The 24,018-nt window shown below is 36.1% G+C and overlaps 1 protein-coding gene across 1 annotated transcript in view; it reads left to right on the forward strand.

Moving 5' to 3' along the window:
- Positions 1–24,018, forward strand: part of STIM2 (stromal interaction molecule 2) — a 150,499-nt gene that overhangs the window by 100,670 nt on the left and 25,811 nt on the right. The window contains 1 exon segment of the mRNA XM_032495374.1: positions 22,082–22,193. Coding sequence (XP_032351265.1) covers positions 22,082–22,193 — 112 coding nt within the window.

Genomic DNA, 24,018 nt, shown 5'->3' on the forward strand with positions numbered 1-24,018 from the left:
TAGCTTTGAATTTAATATAATGTGGACTTGAGTGGGAAGAATGAAAATACACAGGTACTGAAGATACACAGATGAAGGATATGTTTCTGTCCTCCACCTGTCTACAGTCTGTTATTTGAAGAAAGGTCTGTTGACAGGTAATTAAAGGCTGCGATCCTGTCTGTAGTTGAGATAGGTAGTAGGCACTGTGGGATTATAGAAAAAGAAATACGTCATTTTGCAGAAGTCAGGTAAGGCAAGAGGAGTTAGTTGCACTTAAAGGGACATTTACCTTTCATCTCTTGTCACCCCTTAACTGGGAAGCACTCTGCTAGATTAATAGCTTTCAGGATATTTATAATTAGTATAGCACATTTAAAAAACTGAAGGCTCTTAATGTGCTTCAAATGCTTATGCTGTTTTACTAACTCAGGTTTTTAACACTTTTGACTTTTATATAATACTTCTAGTTCTAGGAGAAATTGTTAGCCGTCTATAGAGGTACTGGGTTTTCATTGTCCACAGGAAGTGGTTTATACAAGGGAAGGCCTGTTCTTGAGGTAGAATCTAGTTTCAGAATGACAAATGTCATTATTTGCACCACTAACAAAAGGCTCTTGTAGTCAGTTTCTGGTATGTAGTGAATAGGTGACAAAACATATTGTTCATTTATTCTATCAGACAACATTTAAGTGTGCTTAATGTACATTTTTGCCGTAAGAGTACCATAAAGATTACTTCATCAATTTGTAAATTGCGTGATCAATTTGCAGAACACTTCTGTATTAATCAGAACTGACTTTTGTACTTTGTATAAACTGTATTCCTTATTCCTTTATAATCAAATAACTTTACTTTTAGCATATGATTATCTGAATGAGTTCGGAGCACTCACAATAAGTTGCTAATCCTTCTTAATCATCATCCATGTTAGTATTTCGGTCTCTCTGTTCCCTTAATTTCAGATCCCTTCATCAGGGCTAACTGTTTTAGCTTTTATTATATTAGTTACCTTCATTCCTATTTCTCTTTCTCTTTTATTGTTGACACCCTTCCTCTTACTTCAGGAAACTTGAGTTTTAGAGATTTAGGGTCATTGCATGTACTGATTTGCTGGGATTAATGATGCCTTTTTAATCTGTAGAAGATACTTGACTTTGAGACAGCTCTGTCTTTCTTTATAGTTGTTTCTTGGTTTTGTCCTGAAATAGAGACCACCTCTCAGAATAGGACGCAGACACCGACTGCCTATCACATCTCTCTGTACTTGGGGCTCTAGAAAATTTGACAGTCTGTATTCTGTGTCAACGTATGAATTAGATATATTGTGAGCCTCATTTTTCTCAAATAACAAACTTTTGTATATTCATCTTAGGATGAAGCTTTTCTTATAATTTAAGGAAGTACTATTCTAAAATTGTTTGTGAATTTGCCATATTGTGGTTTTCTGTACACCTGAATTATTCTACATTTCTCCTCTGCTATGTTCACAGACTCAAGGGATACCTCAAGTTTGGAGTACAGTTACAGAACCTTCTGCAGAAGGTAAAAATGAGGGCTGTCCACTTTTCATTGTGATGGACTATCTAGAAAACAGTAGACTTTCTGGAACATCTTATTCTTTCCTCCTTTACCCCACCAACTGGGAATCAGTTCCACATGGATGTGTGTTATATTTTGCTTTACCAATCCTTGGTTTGGGAAGAGGGTGGAGAGGAGGGACTTTGGTTCAAGTTCTGGTTGTTAAAATATATGTTATTGCAGGAGATTCACTATATTAAATTCTGCTTTAAGTGGAACAAATATTTTGTTTCTGCTCTTTTAGATAAGAGACATGTTCACTGGTATTAGTGTTTTCCCCTTCAAAGATGGTCAGTTTTACAAAAATCTTTTTTCAAACAAGTCTTATGCTTACTTGAGTTTTGTTTTGTTTTGTGTTGTTTTGTCCCACTGAATATTACTTAGCAATTTAAGGGCAACTGTAATAAAAATAATACAAATTAAAAATACAATGAAAATAAAGATTTCAAAGATACTAGATAGCCATTTCAATTTGAATATGAACATGACTTATTTCTAAAAATTCTAAACATTTCTATAATTCTGGAACATGTATGATAAAATGTGGAGTAAGTCACCTAACGTGTATATGTGTCTCATACTTAAAAGTCTTTTCACTCTATGAATGGTTACTTTATTCAAATAGAGTACTAAGTGCAAATAATGTTTATTGTCTAAACTTTCTCATCTGGTTAAGGTGCTCTTCAGTAAGAGGTCCTTCATAAGCATTCTTCTGACATTTGGCCAGTCTTCTGCTTCTCTTTTATTTTCGCATCATTGTGAATTCTTCCAAGATTTTGAAAATGGTGGGCCATTTAGATACTTTGGATTCAGAGTGTTTAACATCGGCTGCTTACTTAAGTAGTTAGCTTAAAATTAAGAGTCTAGATCAGTATGACAAAATGAAATAGCAAATGTCAGTTGTATTGAAGGAAATTAAGTTTTTACTTCCATCATCAATTTTATTTCCTTACCACGTAGTCAGCTAAAAAAAAAAGTATGAAATAGTTGTTTATCACTGGGAGCCTATGGCTACTTAAGGGCTGTGTTCTAAAACAGAATTAACCATATAGAGTTGTGATTCACTCACATAAAGGTATGATAGTTAAAGTCATTTGAATTGAGAGGTCACTAAGAGAAGGAAAAGGAAAAAAATAGCCCCCGGGGAACAGTGCTAAGACAAAAACCAAGGATTAGCTAATGAAATAAATAATGGCCATCAGAGACATAAGAGGTGAGTAAAGAAGGTACAGTTTCTTGGAATTCTATAGAGCAGAGTTTTCGGGAAGTGATGGATGGTTGTAGAGTTGAGGGCATAATCTGCCATATTGCAGAGTATTTGCTGAGTGCCCTCATGAAGAACTTTTAAAGTCTCTGTAATAAGTATAGTTGTACTCCTGAGGAAATGACTGATTTTGTTTCCTTCTTTGTCTACTTTTTATAACTATTACTAAGGATCTCGTGTATATTTTGTGCATGCTCTTAGTTTCATTCAGTTTCTGTTGTCCATTGACATCCTTCATGTTTTATTCTCTTTATATTATATGAATCTTTGTAAGTCATTTCTTCTCTCTCTTTCTCTGTATCTCTCATTGAGTGATAGAGAGAGGAGAGATGAAAAGAGGCCAAGAGTGCTAATATAGAGAAATACGATGTGTTGTAGAAAAGCTCTTAGATATTGCAAGAAGAAAATCATTAACCTTGAAGAATAGAATGTAAGCATTGATTGGTATGGGGAGTTGAGTCACATATACACACAAAATAAATCTTAAAAAAGATTAAAGTGGAAACAACTCAAAAGCGCATCAACAGGTAAATGGATTTTTTAAAATGTAGTATACAATGGAATATTATTCAGCCTTAAAAAGGAAGGAAATTCTGTTGCAACATGGATGAACCTTGAAGACATTATGTGAAGTGAAAGAAGGCAACTACAGGAAGACAGAGTATGATTCTGCTTATATGAGGTACCTAGAGTAGTCAAAACCATAGAGACAGAAAGTAGAATAGTAGTTGCTGGGGGAGGGAGAAGGGGGAGGGGAGCAGGGGATTGTTGTTTAATGGGTAGAGAGTTTCAGTTTTGCAAGATGAAGAGAGTTCTGGAGTTGGATGGTTGCATAACAATATGAATACTTAATACCATTGAACTATACACTTAAAATGGTTAAGATGTTAAATTTTATGTTATGCATATTTTACCACAACAAAAAATGATTTAACAGAATGAGTAGATATGAAGTAGATATAGCAGGTAACACCCTATTTAAGGGGTAGACAAGAAGATGGAGGAAATTGGTAGTTACAAATGGGTAGTATGATCAAGTAAAGGATTTTCTTAAGAACTGATAGATCTAATTATGCTTAAAGAAAAAGGGAAGTACTCTACTGACATTTTTAAAAAATTGAACATTTAAAAAGCTTTTCAATTCAGGCAGTATTTTGTTCAAAAAGTACTACCACCATGTATAGGAGTTGGTAATTGGGTTTACATCTTAGTACATCTTAATGTAATAAATGTCAGCATTTTTTTTATGGATATTATGTTGGATTATGGATTGAAAAGGTATTGTTAGGTTAATAAAAAATGAATTGAAGGCAAGAAACTTATTGACAGAATGATTTTCTTTTGCTAGATGGTACTGACTCACAGGTCTGTCACTAACCATTTTCAGATCCTTTAGAATTTACTTCCTATGAAGAATTTGAATGACAGTTTTTTTTTTTTAAAACAATAGCTTGAACTTTTTGGAAAAGGTTGAAGGTGGGCTGGGAAGAGGGGAAATGGAAGAGAAATCAGAGAGGGGAGGCATAAGGAATTCCTTACCTTTCAAATTTTCTTATTTGCTTGTCTAGTTTCTGAATTATGTATTGTAAGAATTAGAATTCTAACGTCCTTATTTTCCGTGTTTTGACCAGTACCAAATATTTTGTGGCAGAATTTTAATGATAGTGCTACAGCTCTCCTACAATGAATAATAATAGGTTTCTGTGTGTTAGCTGCACACCCACTGATCCAGAGCCTGTGACCCTAGCAAAGGTAAGCATATCCCAGATTGCAGTGTGAGATAGTTGAAGATTGATCTGCTTTGATAGTTGTTTAAATTTTTCTCATCTGTCTTTAATGAGCATGCTCAATTGCATGAATTTGACCATGCATTAGACTGCATTCTCTTTTAGATGTGTAATTAGAAGCTTTTGAAAGAGGGAAGGTTAAGTTTTAAGTTAGTGGATATATGTTTTAGGACTGTGCCTAGATTCTTTGAGTGGTTTTCAGGAATGCCCAAAAAAGTAATCATTCTAGTTTCTAATGGAACCTGCGCTCTATTAAGTACCAGAAGTTGAATTTATCACAAAACTAAACGCTTAATGAATTCCTGTGCATAACTGATTGTAATATGCTTTGTTGAGTGGCTTGAAATTACAGTATACTATGTCTTCTTTTTTTACTACATAGCTTTAAAGTTTGAGCAGTTTATCCGTTTTAGTAAGTTTTTCTTTAGTGGAGGAAGATTAAAGAGAGGACTCAAATTATCTCAAATAATGGGAAATTTCTTGTAAGGATACTCTGCCATCAATGATTTTATTAATTGCAGGTGACTAAAGTCAGACTAACTTGCTCCATTCATTCATTACATCATCAAAAATTGAGTTCTTCCTGGAGACTGGCATTATTCTGGGTTTAGGGGATAGAGCATTGAGCAAAATAGATTTCCTGCCTTCATGAAGTTAGCACTCTCTTAGGAAGAGAGATAGTGAACAAGTTTGCATGTGTATGTGTAGAGATATACACATACACATGACTGCTGCAACAGATAAGTAACATGATAAAAGTTAAGCAGGGTAACACATACATAGTCAGTGACCAGGTAGGATGGAGGATATTTAAGTAAAGTAGTCAAGGAAGAACTTCCCAGAGAAGTGACGTTTGGTTGTAGACCTGAGTGACGAGAGAGACTGAGCCACAGGAAGGTCTGGGTGAAGTATATTCCAGCTTAGAGATCAGCCAGGCTAAGACTCAAAGTATTTTGGGGACTTTAAGAAGGCTGGTATAGCTAGAAGATCATAAGAGATGGGGAGACAAGTATGATCAGAGTGATAAGCGGGGGCCAGATCTCAGAAGACCTTGTAGGGTCTAATAAAGAGTTTAGGATTTATTATAAGTATAATATCATTATATTGCAAGTCTAGCTCCATTTAGGAGTTTTGAGTAAAGTAGTGATCTATGATCTATCTTTTGAAAAGATTATGTAGTGACTGGGTGGATATTAAACTCTGGAGGGAGAGAGGCAGCAGTGGAAGTGAGGCTCTTGCAGTGACCTGGTGGGAGGGAGGTAGCAGAGAGGTCTGATTTGTGATATAGTTTAAAAGAATACTGACAGGATTTGCTGTTGGGTTGGATTCAGGAAGTTGATGAGGATGGGGACAGAAATTAAGGATAGTATCTGGGTTTTATATACCTGTGGTGTTCAGATTTCTTGGAGATGGAGGCAGTTAGGGGGGAAAAGTAAAAACAGGCTCAATTGGGAGATTAGTAGTGGGGGAAAAAAAAGGGTTAAAAACCCCTGAGATCATGATGCAAAGAAGTGAAGGAATAAGTGCTGAGAGGTCAAGAAGCAGAAGAGGATCCAGGAAAGAAGAAAGAGAAGAAATGACCGGTGAGGTATGAGGGGAACCAGGAGAATCTGGGGTCAGGAAGTCCATGAAGGAAATGTTTTAAGAAAGAGCACAGTCAGTGTCAGATGCTCCAGAAGTTCGAATAAGATCATGGCAGAGACCTCACCATTGGATTGGCAAAGTAGAGGACAAGGTTGGTGGTGATGTTGACGGAAACAGTTGCACTGTCGTGGTGGAAGTGAAAGTCTGATTGGAGTGGATTAAAGAGGAACTGAAGACAGCAAATATTGTTGACTTTCAGAAGGAGAAGAAAAATGGAACTATGATACCTAAAGATAGGTATGACATGAAGGAAGGATTTTTCTATTTTTTAAAAGATGGAAGATATATTAATGGAATGACCCAGCTGAGAAATAATTGACATAGGAGAAAACCAATCTATATTAATTAAAAATTATCTTTATTTAACTTAAGTAAAGTGTAGCTATGTAGTCAGTGGCTTAATCCACTCTGGTTATCTGTAGTTCTGTTTCTGTTTCTTTATGGATTTTGATTTTATTTCCTCCTACTGCATTTCCTAGAGGTTAACTCTGTGGCTGCTGGCAGTTGTAGACTTATCTTTTCCCAGGATCAAAGAGAAATAGGAGTCTTTCTTGCCTGATCTAGTTATAAAAATTTCTGGAAGTAACTGGGTTACGTCATGTGGCCATGCCTAGACCTTATCAGTGTGACCTCCAGGGTATGTTCTATGATTACTTCCTTCTCTGACCCCTCTCCCTGGTGATCTCGATTCTTGTTTCAGAAGAGAAAAAAGGGGTACCTAGTAGACAAACAACTGTAACAGACTGATGAGCAAGAGAAACTAGACTTTGACAAGAGCAGGTAGAAGAAAAGTTTAAAAGGTTTTTCTGGATTCAGAAATAGGTGGGTGTGGTCTGGCACCATGGGTCAGATATAAAGTATAGCTACTCCTTCAGAAAATCTGATATATTCTTGACACTTGCAGTCTAAAACTTTAGGACTATGAATGGATTTTCTCATAGACAGGCCTCTTTTGGTCCCTCTCTGAATTTTATGATAAGAGGGTATTATTTCCCAAATATATTATCCCATTTTGGTATTTTAACTAAATTTGAACTAATATAACCCTCAACCCTGGACAGTAAATTTTCTTCCGCCTCTCCCCTTTCCAAAATCTACGTGGCTATTACAGATTTTCACTACTGCATAGCTCTTTTCACTTGACAAGGTGAAACCCTGACTGCATTCACCTAGGCTCACCAGACATATCTATACGGTGCAAGAGGAAACATAAGTGTTTTTAAAAGCATCATTGGAGGGTCAAAGAAGTGAATCTGAGGTGGCAGAAACTAAGTGGTGTTCATTCTGAGTTAGTTTGGAAATCTAGAAAGTATTGCCCCCCAAGTACATGTAAATTCAGGAAATAGATGATTCCTGTCACATGACCGAAATATCCACTAAAGGCAAATAGTATTCATCACACTTAAGTAATATTTAAAAATACCAACTACTGTTCCCAACTGCTTTACTGCAAAAAGAATATGGAAGGTTTTTGCCGTGTGATGTATTCATGATGTCCTTGAGTTCTTGTCATTTGAGTTACTCATAAAATTTTACCAAGTGAGGCTTCTCAATAGGAGAAAAAGAACAAATAAAACATTAGAGAGTCAATGAATATAAAGTTTATAAAAGCATCCAGAGATTTGTCGAGGAAGATATGCCTTTATGAAATTACAAAAAGAGAGGCGAGGCAGCCAAGATGGCAGAGTAGAACAGGCCAGAGCTCAGCTCCTCTCACGCACACGCCAGAATCACAACTAACTGCAGAACAACCATTGATAAAAAAGACTGGAACCTATCAGAAAAGACCTTCCATAATTAAAGACATAAAGAAGGAACCACAGCAAGACTGGTAGGAGGGGAGGACTCGAGGTATAGTCAAGTACACCCCCTGCCCTGGTGGGTGACCCACAAGCTGGAAAATAATTATAGTGCAGAGGTTCTCCCACAAAGCAGTGAGAGTTCTGAGCCCCACATCAGGCACCCCAACCCAGGGGGCTGCGCTGGGAAGAGGAGTCCCCAGAGTATTTAGCTTTGAAGGCCAGTGAGGCTTAATTGCAGGAGCTCCACAGGACTGAGGGAAATAGAGACTTCACTCTTAAAGGGTACACACAAAATCTCATGCTCACCAGGACCAATGGCAAAAGCAGTGATTTTATAGGAACCTGGGCCAGACCTAATCTGCTGGTCTTGGAGGGTCTCGTGGGGAGGTGGGGGCGGCTGTGGCTTACCCTGGGGACATAGACATGGTGGCGGACATACTGGGGAGTATTCATTTGCACGTACTCTTCTGGAGGCTGACATCTTGCTTGGGTCATTAGCACCAAGACCTAGCCACACCCAACAGCAGGATTCAGAGCTGGGCTGCCTCAGGCCAGACAACTAACTGCAGGGGGCATATCCCCACCCATCAGTAGACTGTTGCCCACAGCCTCCTCCAGACATACCCCAGGATGTGGTTTTGCCCACCAGAGGGCCAAGACCCAGCTGTACTCACCAGTGGGAAGACACTGGATCCTCCCACCAGAAAGCTTGCACAAGCCTCTAGACCAGCCTCACCCACCAGGGGGCAGACACCAGAAGCAAGAAAACTACGATCTTGCAGCCTGCAGAGCAAGTCTGCAAACGCAGGCCAGACCCTACTCCAGGACCAGCTGGCCCCTGGCCCTTGGGTGACAAGAGGAGGGTGCACTGCTGGGATGCATAGGATATCTACAGAGGGCCACTTCTCCAAGGTCAAGAAACATAACTAACCTACCTACCACATACATAAAAATACAAATAGAAATTTAGACAGAGTGAGGTGGCAGAGGAATGTGTTTCAGACAGAAGAGCAAGGTGAATTCCAGAAGAGGAACTAAGTGATGAGGAGATAGGCAATCTACCTGAGAAAGAATTCAGACTAATGATCCTAAAGTTGACCAAAGAACTCAGGAGGAGAATAGATGCACAGAGCAAGAAGCTAGACGTTTTTAATAAAGATTTAAAAAATATGAAGAACAACCAAACACAGTTTCATCCACAGTAACTGGAATGAAAAATACACTAGAAAGAATCAGTAGCAGACTAAATGAAATTATAAAAAAGAGTTTTATTAAATTATAAATAGTTATGGGTAATATCTTGCTGTTAATCAATTCTAAGAAAAAGAATACTTTTGTAAGACTTAGGTACCATAAGAAATGATAGTTTTATTTAGTGTAAATTAAAGTGCTGTATTCATTTTTCATATTTTTAATGAAAAATTTGGATAGTATTTTTTTCAAAAATTAATTCGATGTCATTGCAATCATCTTTTATTTTCCTTTATATTAATAGGATGCAAGGAGCAGAATTCTCTGAAATACCAAATTGGTGTAATATTTTTATTAGTAGCATTTGTGTAGACTGAAAGCATGTGTAAACTACAAATAGGTGTGGTATTTGTCTTCTATAAGAGTTTATTTATTTTGCAAGTAAACTGGTTGAGCAGGACTTAGAAGTCATTTCTGTGTGTTTTGGTTTGTCCACACTTCCGTTAAAATAAATAATCATTACTTACTAGATAAAGTATTCTGTTTGCATGGAATAACAAGTGTAAGAGGGCAATTTATAGTTTAAGAAGAACTCTGAATTTAATTATTTGGTAATAACTTGTTCATTTGTCTCCAACACTGTTTCACCAAAGTAAGCAGAATTACTTTCTTCTCCACTGGCATAGCTGGAGCCTGAAAAAAAAGTTAAAACAGGAAAGCACTTCTGAATCTGGGAAATCAGTCAATTGCAAGAAAACAAAAAAATACAACTGGGAATTGTTGAATAGACAATTAGAAAAGCCAAAAAAAGAAAAGAAAGAGGGAAAAGAAACCGGTTACTTCAGCTCTAGCCCATTAAAGTAGAGAAATAGTAAAGTTTAAATGTTATAGTGATTTAAACCAATGTAACCATCATGTTCCTAAAAAAATTACGTAAATATCAGATTATTCCTGAATGCAGCTAAAATCAAGAGAAGAATTGGCCTTCCTTTGCAGTCTAGTTTTCAAAAGGTATCATAAATATTTTTATACTAGTTTCTTAGTTTTTTGCTAAATAACATCATAAATCCATACTAGAAGTTTTTTAATATTGTGAATTTAAGATCTTACATCGTTTCAACCTGGTATTAAATGGATATTGAACAGCAAGTAAACTTTCTGTGGATTCTGAGGCTTCATAATTACTTAGGGCCTCTCATCTTTTAGATCCTGATAGCTTGAGAAACCCCACGGGACAGCTGTTTTTTCCTAGAGAGACAGTATCCCAAAGAAAGTGTGGAGCTTGACTTCCTGTATTCAAGTCTTTATGTAACACTTACTAGATACATTCCTTTGGGTAACTACCATAATGTTTCTGTTCTTTGCTTTCCCCATCTGTAAAATGTAGGTAATAATAGTACCCACCTTAGAGGACTGTGTGAAGGATTAAATGAGTTAATATATAGAGTTTAGGACAATACTTGACAGCAAATAATGGCCTAGTGTTTGCTTAGTGTTAAAAGATTACCATAGTTTCTTGAAGAAAACCACAGACTACAAAGTAATAAATAAGTTAGCAATTATTAGAACTCTCTACCTACAGAATAGAGAAGGAAAGATTATTAATACAATTTTTAATTTCTTCATTGAAAGCAGTTTCAGAGTTAGTGAAAACTCGCAGGACCAGAATGAAGAACTCTTACATACACTTTGTCTAGAGACCCTCATTCCGATTTGCCATTTGTCCTAATAATGATCTTTTTAGCCAAAGATCTAGGATTATATGTTACAACCAGTTGTCCTGGCTTTGTAGTCCTCTTTATTATTATTTTTTTTAAGCTTTTAAGTAACTTTTTTTTAAGGTTTTTTTTTAAGTAACTTGTTTTATTTAAATGTATTTATCCTCTTGTATTTACTTTTCTTGTCCTCTTTAATCTGAAGCAATTCCGTAGTATTTCCTGGACTTGCATGTCTTTGACCAGTAATTTTCAAACGTGTCATTTTATAGATTGTTTCTAAATTAGGATTTGTTTGATGTTTTCATACGAGGAGATCCATGTTAGGCATTATGGGCTGGACTGTCACAGAAATGGCTCTTTTCACTGTATCCTTGTGAGTGGCACAAAATCACATTCCTCATATCGCTTTCACCCACTAGTTTTAACATCATCGATGTTTTTTCCCTGAATTAATTTTTACTCTGAAAGTTGCCAAACTATAATTTTTCAAATTCCATCATTCTATTTATTAGTTGCACTCTATTGTAAGGAAGAGATTTAAACAGAGTGTATTATCAACATCTTGTCCTGTGAAAATGGTGGTAGATAACAGACATATCTTGAAAGTAGAAGTTGGAGACATAGTGAATCTCAGAATCTTACGACTGTTCTGAAGATTGATCTTCTGCATTTATTCATGTATATCAGTGTGGACTCCTGGATTCCTATTTTATTCAGTGGGTTTGTTGCTGTCATTGTTTTGATCCTCAAATTGCCCAAACACGGCTTGTGGGAATTTCAAGCTGGCTTTTATCTTGTTTTATATGTATGTCTCCATCATTTTTTGTATGTATTTTAAATGTGTTTGCATCCTTATTTTCTAACACAAACAAATATTCCAGGCACATTTGGTTATTTCTCAGCCCTAGCCCTGGAAACAATCATTTCCCCAAGGAGTTGTGGTTACTTCTAGTTGAGATGGTGTTTAGAAACCAAGATTTGCACGCTGGGTGTTTTCATTGCTATTGAGGTGTTGTTCCCAAGCCCTCTCAGTGGACAGAGTTAAGAAATACACACCCCTATATTTACTTACCTCTATATTAAAAGTCACATGTTATCACTGATACCTGATAACCAATGCACATTGATACTAGTCTAACACTACTGGGTTAATTCTGGCTTAACCTCTTCCCGTTTGTATCTCTGTTCACTGACTGAAAAACCTAGCTCTGTTATCTTTACTGTGTTAGTTTTTTAATTGCTTAGTTCGCCTGCACATAGTCAGTCCCTTGACACCACTGGACTGCTACTTCACTCAGGAGCCTGCTTTATTGGGACCATTAGAACCTCTGCCTTCACAAATCCAACACTGTAGTGTCCTCATTGTCCTCATTATACAGACTCTGCTCACCACTAGCCTATTTTCCCATCCTCATATGGAACCTCACTCCCATTGGGTAATTTGAGAATTAAAGTAACTTTGAAGAGAAGTCAAGTGAGCACTATCCAATGACTCTGTGTTAAGGAGTCTGTCTTTATGAATGAATTTTTATTACAAAAGCACATTATTCACATTTTTTCCTCACATAATTCCAGCTGTTGACGGAAGTCCCCTGTGAATGGGGTGGCTATTTAGCATTTTAATATTTTAATCACTGTGTCAGTAGTACTCACGAAACAAGTGAACTTTTCCTAAAAGTTGTTTTGACATTAATAATAATTAGTTAAACCATTGTTGTATATAGTTAGGTGAAGCCTTAAATGGAAAATGCTATACGCCAAATAAATGCAGCTAATGGTATTTGTGAACTGTTAAGAGTTTTAAATGCTAAATGTAGTAGAAAAAGTCATATGTAGTTGCAGATCAAACAAATTTCCTGAGTATAATTGTCTTGATATTGCTTCTACCATTGCAGTTGGTGAGATTTCTGTTCTAGAAGGAAAAAGGATTAACAGGTTTTGCATGTAATGTCTCTTCTTACATGAAGGTGTGTAATGACAAGCTGCAGAAACTCAGTTGTTAGCTGGGCTTTGTGTTCATTTTTTGTTTAACTCCCTCTTAAAGTCAATACATCTTCTTACATCAGGCTTTCTGGTAGTCTTGGTAATAATTTCTTGACTCTGGTGTTTTATGTTTACTTTATGTAGTGCCCAGTAGTAATTACTGTTCACTCAGTTCATATTTGCTGAATAAAAGAATCCCAAGTCACCTGTACAGAAAACCTTCTGAAGAAACTTGCAAATTCCAAGAGAAAAATAATGAACATTTGTGAAATATTAATATAAAATTAAAGCAAACATTTGTAAAGCTATAATTTATAATTTTTGTTGTTAAACATATTCTTTAAAAACAGCATTCTCTCCATTTTATGAAGCTTAGCAATGCTTTTGAAAAAGTTTGTTGCTTTATCCAGAAATGCCACTGAAAAGAGTGAATGCAAAGATGACATTTTCCTGGCAGCCTTGGTTAATAAATCATTTTGTTATTCTTTATTCATCCAACAAGTATTAATTGAGTTCCTCAGAAACATCTGCCAATTCCACATTTGTTTTGTGCCTGCTATATTTTTGGCATTGTATAATGTGTTGGAAATATAGAAATGAATAGGAGACATTGTCTGTCTTAAAGAATTTATCTTCATTTGATGTGAAATACTCTATTTGCAGTTCAGTGTTTTTTTTAAAAAATAAATAAATTTAAAAAAAAATAAAAGACTGTGGGCTGAGTGTAAAAGGGAAGATGCAAAACCAGAGATTCAGCTGCTCTGTCCCTGAGGTGATATCTTCAATGACACCATAATGAGATATTTGGGAGGACTTGACTAAACATTTAGTACCCTAATAGCCATTGAGTCCACTGGTTTTGTTGACTTATTTATAAAGAAAGCAAATTCCTTAAATTACTTGATTATGAAAAATTTCTGATCTGATGCTTATTTATTGTTTTATGTTGATAATTACATTTGTGGAGCACTTCTGCCATTCCTAAGAGTTACTTCCACGTACATTTTGTTAGTTAATCTTCAGAACAGTCATACAATTTTGAGACTCAGTGTTTCTCCAGCTTTTATTTTTAAGATAATGTCTTTGTTATTCTCTCACCATCTTCACAGAATGAGGTGTTGATAACATACTCTGTTAAAATGATAAGCTTGCAGTTTACAGAAGAAAAAGTAATAAAGCCTTCCCTTAGTGTCTGTTGTACCGCTGTTGGGAAGAGAAAAATCCCAGTAAGTTTTGAGTTCTGAATGTTCAGACATTTACCAACATTTAGCTAGTGTGCCTAAAAATTGCATGTAATTCTTGTGTGATAAAAGGTAAGCAGCTCATGAGAGAAGTGTGTATTTCTCTTTGGTACAACTACTAATATCTAGACTTCGCAAGTTCAGGGTGTGGCTTTTAGGTGTCCAAATATAGCATGTTGCAGGAATTTAGTCCATGTTACAGAGACATGCCCCACTGACCACCGTGCAGACGAGGCGCTCACATGCTGGCACTGTTCTAAAGATAAGCCTCTCTTGATTGTGCTGAGCAGCTGATCATCTAAAGTCTCACTCAGAAATGACACCACAAAATCTATAAACTGCTTGAGTTAGGATGAAGTGTGGAAGGCTTAAACTTTTTTCATCTTTTATATTTTAAGAAGCTTTTTTTGTGTTTATATTACATTTAGTTTAAGTTGCTTTTCATCAAATGCCATGTTGAACCATAGGTTAATTGCATTTTTCCATGATGAATGATGTCCGTCACTGTAAAGAGAATTTAAAAGGCTTCTGTAACTTTAAATTCTTAGTTGAAATTGCATTTGGAAAAGTGGTGAGGGGGGAGGATATAGCTCAAGTGGTAGAGCGCATGCTTAGTATACACAAAGTCCTGGGTTCAATCCCCAGTATCTCCTCTAAAAATAAATAAATAAACCCTCCCCCCAAAAGATTATAAAATAAAATAAATTTTAAAAAATTATATTAAAAAAGAAAAGTGGTGAATACTGATGTGCACTTATATTTTAGGAATTAGTACTTCACATAAACATGCCAATAATTCAGATATTTTTCAAATAGCAAATAGGTTTTACCTTGTATATCACAGTAGCTTCAAAATATAGAGCTTCTTTCAGTAACCATCTCATAGGCCATCTTTAAATATAGTTACTTTTTGTTAAAAATGTTTATTCTTTCTCCTTTCTGACCCCCTTACCAAACCTTTCTTTTGATTACTTATAAAGATGTTTTCATACTTCAGTAGAAAGCAGCAAGTGTGTATTTAACTGTACTGTATTTAACTGTACAGTACTGTATTATGATATCAGAAGTTTATTTCTTTAAAATGTTAGTTTGCCAAAAGAAACTTGTTAATGCCAGTTGCTTTCTTAACATTAAGAACAACATAATTTTTTTTATCATAAATTTAGGCTATAGCAGTTTTCAAAGAGTAGAAGAGCTATTAAGGAATGAAATGCAAAGTAAATGTAAATGGTGTGTCTTATATCCAAGGTGTGACACAGCTGATTGTGAATCTGGCTGTATTTTGAAATTTTCTCAGCATGCAGAGGAGAAGTGGAGGAGGAGCATAATGCTTAAGAGTTGGGGCTTTGAAGTCAGTAGACAGAGTTTTAAAATCCTGTCTCCGCTGCTTATTACTTCATGGATGAATTTAGACAAGTTACTCATTCTCTCTGAGCCTCAGCTTCCTGATCTGTAAACCAAGATTATAATACTACTTCTAAAAGTTACTTCATAGGGCTGTTGAAAGAATTTCATGAGATAATTCATTTATCACAGTTACTGGAACTTGCCAGGTGCTCATGAAATGTTAGCTTCTGCTGAATGAACGTGTCTCCACACGCACACTAATGCTTTATAATTAGAAATTAGCTTTTCCCCACAGTTCTTAGGTGATTTAACAAATCATCTTTAAAGGTTTTTAGGACAGCATGTATTTATATTAAATATAACAGATGAAAACTGATATGGTGGCACTTCACTAAGCTTTTTGTATTTTGTATTTTTAGGCCTATAACATAGTACAAGTATATGGCTAAGTGCATTAGGTGCATTGGTTTTTATAAGATTCCCTTGTATGGATGAAATGTGCAAATAAATACATATGTTTTAATCTTTTGAAGTTTCTCTTTCACACTGTTTGTGTCTCACATTTGCTTAAGGCAGGGATGGACTGGAAACACACAAATTCTCCTCTCATCCTTCTGTCAAACGTAGCTGTAAACTGGCACCTTCTAACCTCCATTATGTTGTAGGTCTCTGTGATCCTCCTTTGGAGTCAAGGATTCTCTAATGTTGCTTTGAAATGTGGTATCGTGAAAACAGTATTTGTTTTTCACACAACTGTGGGGTAGCAGGTGGACACCATTAAAAACAAAACAAAACAGATTCTTTAAAGAAGAAAAAAGTCAGTTATATATCCAGCTGATATTTAAATGGCAACTTTATGCTGGGCTACTGGAAACTTACAATAATATAATAGGAACATAAGATGTAATTAAGCAAATCTTTACAAAATAAGGCAGTACATATGATATTCCATTTGGTAGAAATAGTACTTACTATAGAAATTCAGCAGAGGGAGAGATCACTTTCGGTTGGAGTGTTTCTTCTACTTAGAACCTAGTTTGTACAACTGAGGATGTACCTATGCATGACTCATGAGTCTTTTTTAGAAGGCTGCTTTAGCTGGATGGCCACAGGAATGCTAGTTTCTTTACCTCTCTGTTGCTGGCTATTTCTGGCCCTTCCTGTCTCTTCATTTTCCCCATTACTACAAATCCTGCTGCTGTTTAAAAGCTTTTTCTCTTTGGACCTAGTTATCATTTTTCATCTTTTTAAAATGCTGATCCAAAATAATTGTATGTTGGTGGGATTGACAGTAGCAAGTAGGAAGGGGAAGAAAGGGAAACTGTTCTGGTGTAGAATCAGGAACCTCATTCCCAGTTACAGAAATAGCCCTTTTGATGGCAGCCAGGGAGAGGGATGATGGAAGAGTTCTCATCTTGCCTCTGTTCTGTGAAAATCCATAAATGTGTGCCCCCTCATTTCCTGGAGATTTGGTTCTAGTTACTCTCCTGTCCCCAGGCTCCCCTGTCCCACACTGTTTCCTTTGCTCCAGAGCCCTGCTCCAGCTGTGAACCCCCTGACCCTTTGAAATCCTGCCCTTCAGGCTATTAGAGCCCCTTTTCAAGTCACTCCCATGGTGAAGAACTGGCATAGCTCCATTGGGCTATTATGTTACTACCTCCAGGCCTTCAGTAGGCCATGATGCATGCTTGATGTCTTTAGTGGAATCCTGAATCCATTAATGTAATTACCCATGGCAGATTGTTCATATGTAATGTTTAACTATTGTATTACTATTAGTACTATATGCCTGGAAGTTTTGTTTCTGGGAGAAAATGTGTTTTGAGTTTTAAAGTTAAATAGTGAGCTGTCATTTAAGTCAGGAGCCACCTATATTTGCAGTGATCTTGGGAGACAGAAGATTAGAATTCCGTGTTTAGCTCTCCCAGTTACTAGACATGTGTAACTACATGTGTGATTACATAGCCTCTCTTGGCCAAGGCTCCCGTACAGACTGTAGAGATAATCGCTGTCTCTCCCATGTGGTTATGGGGGTGTTAAATGAGAATGCATGTAAAAGTGTGTAATAAAGTGCAAAATCCTGTATCAAAGGAATGTGGCATTATAGTGTTAACTATTACCAGGTTAGATAAAAGAAGTAGTTCCTGCTCTCTAGGAACTCACCATCCAGAGGGTAACAGGCATGAACAGTTCCATTAGTGTATGTGGCAGATCTCATGGCAGATGTATATACATGTGATCAGGAGCACAAAGGAGAGCAACTGTATTCTGGAAATGGAAGGAATAGGGGAAACTTTGAGGAGGAGGGAACTCCTGATCTGTCTTAAAGGCTAAGGAAGAGCACGCCTGGCCAAGAAAGAAGAAGGGAGAGCCATTCCAGGTGGAAGGAGGGGCATGGGGGAACATGACAGATTCGGAAAGGAGCGTATATGGCTGCAAGTGTGGAGCATAAACTATCTACTTGTAGTGCCTGATTCGATTATCAGGACCACTTACCCAACTCTGAAGAGGCAATGTTATTGGTCAGTGGTTAACAACTCAAGAAACGGGCTTGGTCTGAAACCTGGTTTGACTGTTTACTAATCTGTTTTATCTGATTAAGAACTTCACCTTCATAAACTTACAGGTTCAATATGATGATAAAAGTACCTACTTCACAGTGTCGTTACAATGGTTGTTTTAAATAACTTGCAAATCTCTCAGTGTTTAATAACACATAGTAAATTTTCAGGAGCAATTTTTGTTTCTTTCCTGGAAGTTCTTAGAGTTAACTTTTCCCCTCTCAGTAATCTGTAATCTGTTGTTACAGGTTAACAGTTCAGCAGTATTTTAAACACCGCATCTTGTTTATTATAATGCAATAATTAAAAACAGAATTTGAATGAATTTTAAAGATGGTCTAGCTCAAAGTCATTATTTTGTGTGTTGAGAAACTGAGTCACAGTTAAATAACCTGGCTGTGATACCATAGTGAGTTAGTGGCACAGCCAGGACTAGAATCAGGTCTATTTGCATTCTAGAGTTCTTTCTATTGGTCTTGGAATAAATTGCCAAAAATCATCCAGAGACACTAACCTATAGCATTGGCCACAATTTCTAGCAGAAACGATGTTAGCTAACGATGTGAAGATAGACAATTCTGTAGCTTTGCAGATAGATAAAACATATTTTTAAAAGAAATGCCGTATCCTTCTCTGCCTGCCCCTCTGGTGGACGTGCTGTTTAACAACAGCGCGAGTGAAAGAGCAGTGAGAGGCGGGTGATGAGGAACTGGATAATTCTTAAATGAGTAACTCCTTTGCCATCAAGAATTTCTTACACAAACAAGTTCCTATTTCTCTTTATTTGGATCTCCTCTCTAAAATGTGGATATAGATTTTTCATAACACACTTGTCAATTCAACATGGTCTTCTTCATTTATTCAAGGGGGTCCAACAGATAATCTGTTGAGAGCCTTTTGTTTCCTAAGTTCTAGGGCTAGAATGGTGAGCGAGAAACTTATGCTTCAGTGCTATAAACAGATGTTGCAGCAATAATCATACAGATAAATAATTATAATTAGTTAAATGCTATGCCTAAAAAGTATAGAGTGATATATGATTGTATAGCAATGTTTGTGAAGACTCTTCGAGGAATTACAGTTTAAACTGAGATATGAAGGCTCAGTGAAGTAAATAGGCAAAGATGAGTCAGAGGGATGAGAAAAGGAAAGAGGAAACAGCATGTGCAAAGGCCCTGAGGAAAGACATAGTATTATCTGTCCCAAGAATTGAAAGATGATTATTGCATTTGGAGCAGAGAAAACTAATAGAAAATACAGGCCCTGGTCATGAGAAGACAAGATATTTACTAAATCACTGAAGAAACCAAACAGCACAAGAAGTGAACCTCTCCCCAAAGTAAACTGTATGCTCTGTGTCGGAATTTTGTTGTTTTAAAGATTCATTGTAAAGATAACTACTTTGGGGCCACTTTTATATTCTCTTTACTAGATACAGTAACACGAGGATTTGGGCACTTTAAACATTTATTCTTTTTCGTTTGATTTTTCTTCCTTTCTATCCCAGCTCATTTGGAATTGAGGGAATATTTTGATGTACTGTAGTGTTTAGATCAGCGACTTTTGCTGTTGATCAGTTGAACAGCCATAGAAATGACAAAGAGAATCTTATCCTGTTTTCTTGGCTGAGCTTTCTGTGTGGGTGTGTGAGGTGCAGCTGCGCTGTTGGTTTCTTGGCACTCAAGACAAGGCAATTCTCAATGCAGTTCATCTTGAATAGGAAGAAACTTAAGAGTAAAAAGACTGCTTTGAATGTATTAATTTCAGTGGAAAGCACCCAGGGCCTAAACCTTTGGCTGATATTTATTCTAAGTTATTTGGCTAAATGGATACAGCAGCCTTAGGCACAGGTCCAAGCTGTGGCAGGAACACATGAAGGAGAGATCATAAAAAAAAAAGCTTTGTCTCAGTGTAAAATTACCAATTACCATATATAATTTAAAAATTAATTTTTGTTAATGCTTTATTTAAGCATTTTTCTAAAGAACACTTAATGAAAAATGCAGATTGTAAAAATCTGGCTTTGCATGCAAAAGTAAATTCATAATTTTCTATAGTTTATCAGAAAGATCTTATCTCAGATTTATCACAGATGGATTCTCAGATCTGCTTTTATACTCACTTGTTTTCTTCACTCTCCTTTGGCCTCTTCTGTGCTCTGTAAGCTTTTTGTTTTTCCAAACCCTCAAATTAAATGCAGGCAATATGGAGCTCTTCTTTTTTCAAGCCCACTTGCATCCTTCCCTTTGGATAAACTCATCATTGTTCTTCGCATTCTTCATTCAGAAATGTTTGAGTTGCTTCCGCGTTGAACTGCTTGTTTTTATGTCTACTGTTATTTAATATTAGTGCTGTCAGACTTCATAGGATCAGGTCCTGAGGTCAGTTAGCCTGAGTTCAGATCCATTCCTGCTGCTGACTGTCTTGGTCCTGTTAACTTCTCAGTTTCTCTTCTCCAGAATGAAGATAATCATGTTAGTTCTCATACCTTTTTTTTTTTTTAAGGCTTAAAGGAAAAAATGCATATAAATGGCTTAATTCAAAATAAGTATTCAGGAGAAGAGATGTTAGCTATTATTTATTTTATGATTTAGAGCCAGTCTCCTAGAAGCCGTTAATAGCTATTCTCAACTACTGGGTGATCTCATTCAGTCTAAAGACCATCTATACGTATGACTCCTAATTTATATCTCTGTTCCTAACCTCACTCTTCCCTAAGCTCGGGACTTGAATATTTGACTGCTAGTGTATATCTACACTTAAATATCTAATACTTACTTCAAACAAAACGTCTAAAAACAGAACTTTCGATCTCTATCACCTATCTCCACTTGCCTCCCCAGTCTGTACCTCCTATCTCAGTTAGCGGTACGACTCTCTGTGCTTTTTTGGGCTTTCCTTTAGCTACTAGCCCCCATCCATTTCATTGACACATCTAACAGCATTTTTCCCAGAATATGTCTTGAATCTGACCCCTCGGCACCGTATCCTCTCCTAGCACTGTGGTTCAAGGCTGTCCCTTTTGCTGGGACAGTTACAGAAGGAATGTTCTCCTTATATCTCTCTGTTTTCAGTCTTTTCTCCTACAGTCCATTCTCCACATTGAATAGTGATATTTTAAAAACATGAATTATTTACCCCTCCTTCTGATTATTGAAATTAGAAAAATATCCAGAATTTTTGAAAGTCTTCAGTGACCTGGCCCCTCTGAATACTTTCTATCCCACAAACATAGCTAGTTCATTCCTTATCTTAAGGTTTTTACATGAGCTTTCCCCCCTGTTTGGATTACTTTTGCTTCTAAATTATCACAGTGTTGGCTCCTTGCAACTTTTAGGTCTCAGTTCAGATAACACTTCCTCAGAGAGGCTTACCCTGGCATCGTTCATTTCTTTCTTAATAGATGATCACTATCTGAAATTTCCCCTTTTCTTCCTTCTTTCGTTAATTGCCCCTCCCCACTCCCAAAATGATTTGTTTTATGAGGACAAAGACTTTATCCATCTTGTTTACTGCCATATTCCCAGTGCTTAGAACCTGATACTCGAAAGGTTTACAGTGTTACATAGATGGACGGCTAAACACAAGAATGAATGAATAAATATACATCTCGTAAGTTTTCTACAACCAGGGAAATGATGGATTATTTCATCCTGTTCAAACTTTACATAAATGCTTATGTTAGAATTAACCATGCTAATATTTTGTTCTCTTTTCCTTTATGTGTCTTCTCTGTTCTAGATTGTAAGCCCTTACGGGTAGGAGGTATGTCCCCATTGTTTTTCCCTTCTCATCAAACACTGAATATCATTTTACTACTTACTGTTGATTGAATTGAATTGAAAGTCAGTCTAACATCTTTATTTCCCCTGAAGTTACAGTAATTGTATATGTGTGTGTGTATATAAATATACATATATAATTTATATAAATTCTGTAAGCAGATGTCTTTAAAACATGTCTTCTTCTTTTATCTTTTGCAGTTCATAATTGGACCCTTGAGGACACACTTCAGTGGTTGATAGAATTTGTTGAACTACCCCAATATGAGAAGAATTTTAGAGACAATAATGTCAAAGGAACAACGCTTCCCAGGTGTGTCTTTATTATCCAAATGTATTTTTCCTGCTCATGGAGAATTATGTACTCGATGTTACTTTTCAGTGCCAGATCTACAAGTTACTTCTGTGGTTAAGGGTGCAAAGAAAATACAAATATATCCTCTCTTTAATATTTGTAAGGTTCTGAATTTACAAATTTTGATCTATTTTTCTTATCTAAATAATCAGGCCTTTTAAAAAATTTATTCCCAAGGAAAGTAATTTTGAGACTTAGAAGGTGGGCGTCTTTTTTAGGTAACAGCAAAGGGTCAACTTCTGGCCACATGGTAAGTGTAACAAAAACTTACTCATTTGATACAGATCTATTTGAAAAGACCTATTTGAATGGATTAATATACAGAGCCTTCTTAATTGGTATTATTTTAATAACAATGATAACTACTTATATTAGTGACCGTTAGTTAAACCTCAAAGAAAAGAAGTTTAATAATTGTAAATAATTGCAAGCATTTTGAAATGTGTATTGCATGGAAGTACTCTGTATTATCTCACTTAAGCTTCATGCTTAAAATGAAGCGTGCATTGTTACTCCTATTTTACAGAATGGAAAAACCAAGTCAGAGAGAAGTTAAATGTTTTGCCTGAGGCAGCATTTGAATCCAGATAGAGCTGATACCTAGTATAGGATGCCAGTTTATTCCTTTAACTTCTGAAATTAATTGTCACTGCTTTTCTAATGATGTTTTTAAAATCTGTTAGTTAACCTAATAGTCCCTGTTAGTTAACCTAATAATCCTTATAGATTTGAATGCTAAAATTTTTTGATTCCACTGGAGCTTGAGCCTTATCTGATTGCTTATGTTCCATTATGTTCCTGGATTGTTTATTGTATCAAAAAAGACTCTAATCCTTTATTACTATCTAATTATTAAATGGGTAATGTATTTCTAATCAATTTACCTACATATCCTATTTAACTAAGTGACTTTTATGGCTTTAGAGTTTGTATTTTGGATCAAGTTGAAAGTTTTCATACCTCCTTAAATGTATTCTGAACATCATGGTAGGTATTTCTGATTTTACTGTGCATATGACTATAATGATGAAATTGTGGAGATAAGAGTCAATTCAACAAGTACATATTGAGTATGTTTTATGTTTATGGTGCACCTAGATGCTGGAAGGAAGAAAAAAATTAAATACGATCGTGTTCTTGCTTTTAAATATGACAAATTCCTAAGTTAAAACAACACAGGATAGTAGAGCATTAAAGTGGGATTAGGTTTGTTCAAGTTATATATGTTATCCTGGCACTTCCAGTATTTTTCTTACTTTGTCTTTTGAGAAGTTTCTTTATATAACAACAACGTGAAATAAAATAGGCTGCTTGATGTTTTGACAATAAATGTTATAGGCACTTTTCTTTTGGTTAAGTAAAGGTTATCAGAGATAACCTCAAATTCTGGTAGAATTATTTAGATAACATCACACACTTGATGAAGATCAGTTTTAAGAATAATGAACATGTTACTACAGAAGAAAAGCTACAAGTGTGGAAGGTCAGCTTTCAGGGCAGCCCATTGGAGCTTTTTCCAGTGGAGGGGGAGGGAGACTGGAGTAGCCTTCATCAAGGCCTTTTTATGAGGGAATGGAAATTTAAAGAGGCAATGTCATTTAACTTTAACAACTGTGTAAGTCACAGAGCTTTTTCTAGGGTAACTGTAGATGTATTAGCTACTTACAAGAATGTGAAAGAAAATGTGTTACACATTCCAGATGTACACATGCATTATTATGTTTCCTTTCTGTGACATTAAAATATTGTTACACCTGCCAAAGGTAGCCAAAATTATGTTAGT

The sequence above is a fragment of the Camelus ferus genome, chromosome 2 (genome assembly GCF_009834535.1).
Source record: "Camelus ferus isolate YT-003-E chromosome 2, BCGSAC_Cfer_1.0, whole genome shotgun sequence".
Lineage (NCBI taxonomy): Eukaryota > Metazoa > Chordata > Mammalia > Artiodactyla > Camelidae > Camelus > Camelus ferus.